The sequence below is a fragment of the Buceros rhinoceros genome, unplaced genomic scaffold (genome assembly GCF_000710305.1).
Source record: "Buceros rhinoceros silvestris isolate BGI_N320 unplaced genomic scaffold, ASM71030v1 scaffold27478, whole genome shotgun sequence".
Classification (NCBI taxonomy): domain Eukaryota; kingdom Metazoa; phylum Chordata; class Aves; order Bucerotiformes; family Bucerotidae; genus Buceros; species Buceros rhinoceros.
Window position 1 is genome coordinate 2,780 of NW_010426756.1, and position 2,999 is coordinate 5,778.

Below are 2,999 nucleotides of genomic sequence, written 5' to 3' on the forward strand. Positions count from 1 at the left end.
CCCCGTCACCTCCATGCTCCCAACGTTTCTTGGCAGGCTCTGGAGCTCGCCGAGCAGTTTGATCCCGACGACATCCGGAAGATAACGCTGGCCCTGGCCTACCAGAACCGCCGCTGCGTGCCGCTGCTGCGGGCCTTGTCCTACCACCTCATCCAGAAACAGCCCGAGCTCGGCCTCAGCGCCCTCACGGACCTGATTTTCGCCTACGGTAAGCGGCTGGGACCTGCTGTGTGCTGGAGACCAGCTCATTTGAGGGCCAGAGGAAGGAAAGGGGCTGGCAGGGTAGGTTAGGCTGGACCAGCCGGGTAGCTCACAGCTCTGAGCACAAGCAGAGTGAGCCCAGCAGCACCGTTTTCCTTCCAGTGCACGGGAAGAAGGGCAGCTGTGCTGAGGGAACACCTTGGAAGGGAGGTTGGGGTGCCAGGGAGCCCCCAGGACTCCGTCTCCTCGCTTCCCTCAAGAGCGAGACATAGCAGCAGGAGCCCTGGGGTGGTCCAGCCTGTTTGCCTGGGGACAGTGGCACTGAAAAAGCCCATTTCTTTCCACCCAAGAAGTCCTGGTGACGAGTTAGTTATCGCTTGGTGCTGAATTCGTGCTCTTCAGTGGGTGAGGGGCTACAGGTCCTTCTACTGACACTCACCGGCTGGTGACAGCCACCCTGGTGATGTTCCTGCCCATGGGGTAGACCAGAGCCACCAGCCACAAGGTGGTGACAGAACCTGGTGGAAAACAGCTCTGTGAGCAGCAGCGCGGCACTCGCTAAGGAGCTGCTTCACCATCCTGAGTGGCTTCGTTCTCCGGCTCCTCTTCCTCGGCGTGTTGTGTGGGCCTGTGTCCCTCTGGCTGTTGGGAGACAGTGGAAAGCTCGGAGAAGCAGAGCTGAAGCCCAGAGAAATGGCGGTAAAACCCAGACAAGGCAGGATAAAGCCTAGAGAAATGCGGGTAAAGCCCAGAGAAACCTGGTTCCTGGTGGCCTTAGTGAGTTGAAGGCTCTCCTGGCCAGACCAGGATCTGTACTGGGCGTGAAATCTGCTGCCAGCTCTGGAAGGAGAGGCTGGAGCCACAAGCTGGCACCAGGATTAAGAGCTGGTGGGTGCAGCAGGACACGGCAGAGACGTGGTGTGACCAGAAAGGATGGGACCGAGGCAACTGGGGGGCGATACTGGTCTCCGAGCCTCCTCCTCTCCTAACTTTGTGCTTCCCCTTGTGCCACCACCGTCACCATCCAGGCACGGCTCCTGCACCAGCTCCTTGTAAGTGGCTGCCGCTTTCTCTTTGCTCCTTTAAGGAAAACTGAATTTCCACCAGCCCCAGGTCTTCCAGAAGATCGCCAGCGACCTGCACCCCCACGTCGCCACCATGACACCCCTCGAGGCGACGCGCTGCATCCGGTCCTTCGCCCTCCTCAAGTGGCTCAGCCTGCCACTGTTCGAGGCCGTGGCGCAGGTGAGGGTCAGGGAAGCCCCCTACAGCACCAGTATGGCTGTGGTCCGCCCCAGCGCTGAGCTGGGGCTGGTGTCGGCCCGGTCTGAGTCTCCACTCTCCCTGGGCACCTCCCCAGCTCTGCCCCACTCCCCACTTTCTCTCGGGCCAAGACAAAACCCCACCAGAAGGCCTTTGGCTGGTTTTGCCACCGTGCCACGGGGCTGGACGCGCCCTTGGCTGATGTCTCAGTCCTTCCCTGTCTGCGCTCATGCAGGACAGACCTAAACGTCTGCTTTTCACCCCCGTATCTCCCAGTACACCCTGGATAACGCCAAGCAGCTGTCGCTCACCCACCTCTGCGGGATCATCCTCTCTTTCGCTCGCCTGAACTTCCAGCCCAGCGGAAGTGAGGACTTCTTCACCATGGTAACCTTCCTCCTTTTCCCCTCTTCATCAATCTTCCTCCCTCCCTGGGCAGAATTTAGTCCCCAGACCCGCATCCTGACACCACCAGTGCAGGTGTGGGCCCCTCCAGCTCCGTTCACGGCAGGGTCATGTCCTCAGACCCTCCACCTCTGCGGGATCATCCTCTCTTTCGCTCGCCTGAACTTCCAGCCCAGCGGAAGTGAGGACTTCTTCACCATGGTAACCTTCCTCCTTTTCCCCTCTTCATCAATCTTCCTCCCTCCCTGGGCAGGGTCTAGTCCCCAGACCCGCATCCTGACACCACCAGTGCAGGTGTGGGCCCCTCCAGCTCCATTCATGGCAGCTTTAGCTGCAGATGTTCTCCCCTCCAGCCCTCCCTGTCCCGAATGGTGCGTTACCCCAGCCCAGTTTGCTGCTGGGCTTTGTGCTCAGCCTCCCCCCGCTGCAGCATCATGTTAGAGCGACCTTAACACCTCCCCTCTGCCAGTAACCCGGGGCGAAGCACAGCCCTGGGGGGGCTGATGGCAGAATAGGGGCCAGGGCAGCGCTGAGGGGTCGGTTCCCTCTCCCCAGGTCCATGAGGAGCTCCAGGGCCGGCTGGGCAGCCTGGAGCCTGCGCTGCTGACCGAGCTGGTGTGGTCGCTGTGCGTGCTGCAGCAGGCCAGGGCTCCCTACCTACAGCAGGTGCTGGCGCCCGACTTCCACGCTGGCATCCGAGGTGAGCTGGGGCCTCTCTGCCCATGGGGTGGGGAGCGGGAGCCTCAAACGCAGGCCTGGAGCTGGGGATACGCAGCCTGGTCCATCTAAATTGGAGTTAGCGGGTTGTTAGTCAGGAAGGAATCGGTGTCACGGGGTACTGGGGCACCAGGAGTTGGGCTGGTGAGAGCCACGGCCTCCAGCAGCCCTCTGGGCTCTGGGTTTGTGCTGGGGGGTGATGGAGGAGGACGAGAACAAGGCAGGGATGGCGAGGGGGACCTGCTCTCTCCTCCTGCCTCTCTCTCAGGCCCTCCAGGGCTCATTGCTCTGCTCCAGCGCTGCCCATGAGCTTCCCCCAAGACAAACCAGTGACTGCTGGGGGGGTGCAGCCCTGTCAAATTCGCTCCCTGCTTCCTCCGTGGTGGGGAGCGGCCAACCGGCTGCCCCAGCAA

The 2,999-nt window shown here is 61.6% G+C and overlaps 1 protein-coding gene across 1 annotated transcript in view; it reads left to right on the forward strand.

Moving 5' to 3' along the window:
* The window catches only part of TBRG4 (transforming growth factor beta regulator 4), a gene marked incomplete at both ends in the record, with an annotated part of 5,334 nt that extends 2,765 nt beyond the window's left edge, over window positions 1–2,569 (forward strand). The window contains 4 exons of the mRNA XM_010141633.1: window positions 37–208; window positions 1,289–1,446; window positions 1,741–1,851; window positions 2,425–2,569. Of these exons, the coding sequence (XP_010139935.1) occupies window positions 37–208; window positions 1,289–1,446; window positions 1,741–1,851; window positions 2,425–2,569 (586 nt within the window). The remainder of the gene's footprint in view (window positions 1–36; window positions 209–1,288; window positions 1,447–1,740; window positions 1,852–2,424) is intronic.
* Between the last annotated feature and the right edge of the window lie 430 nt (window positions 2,570–2,999).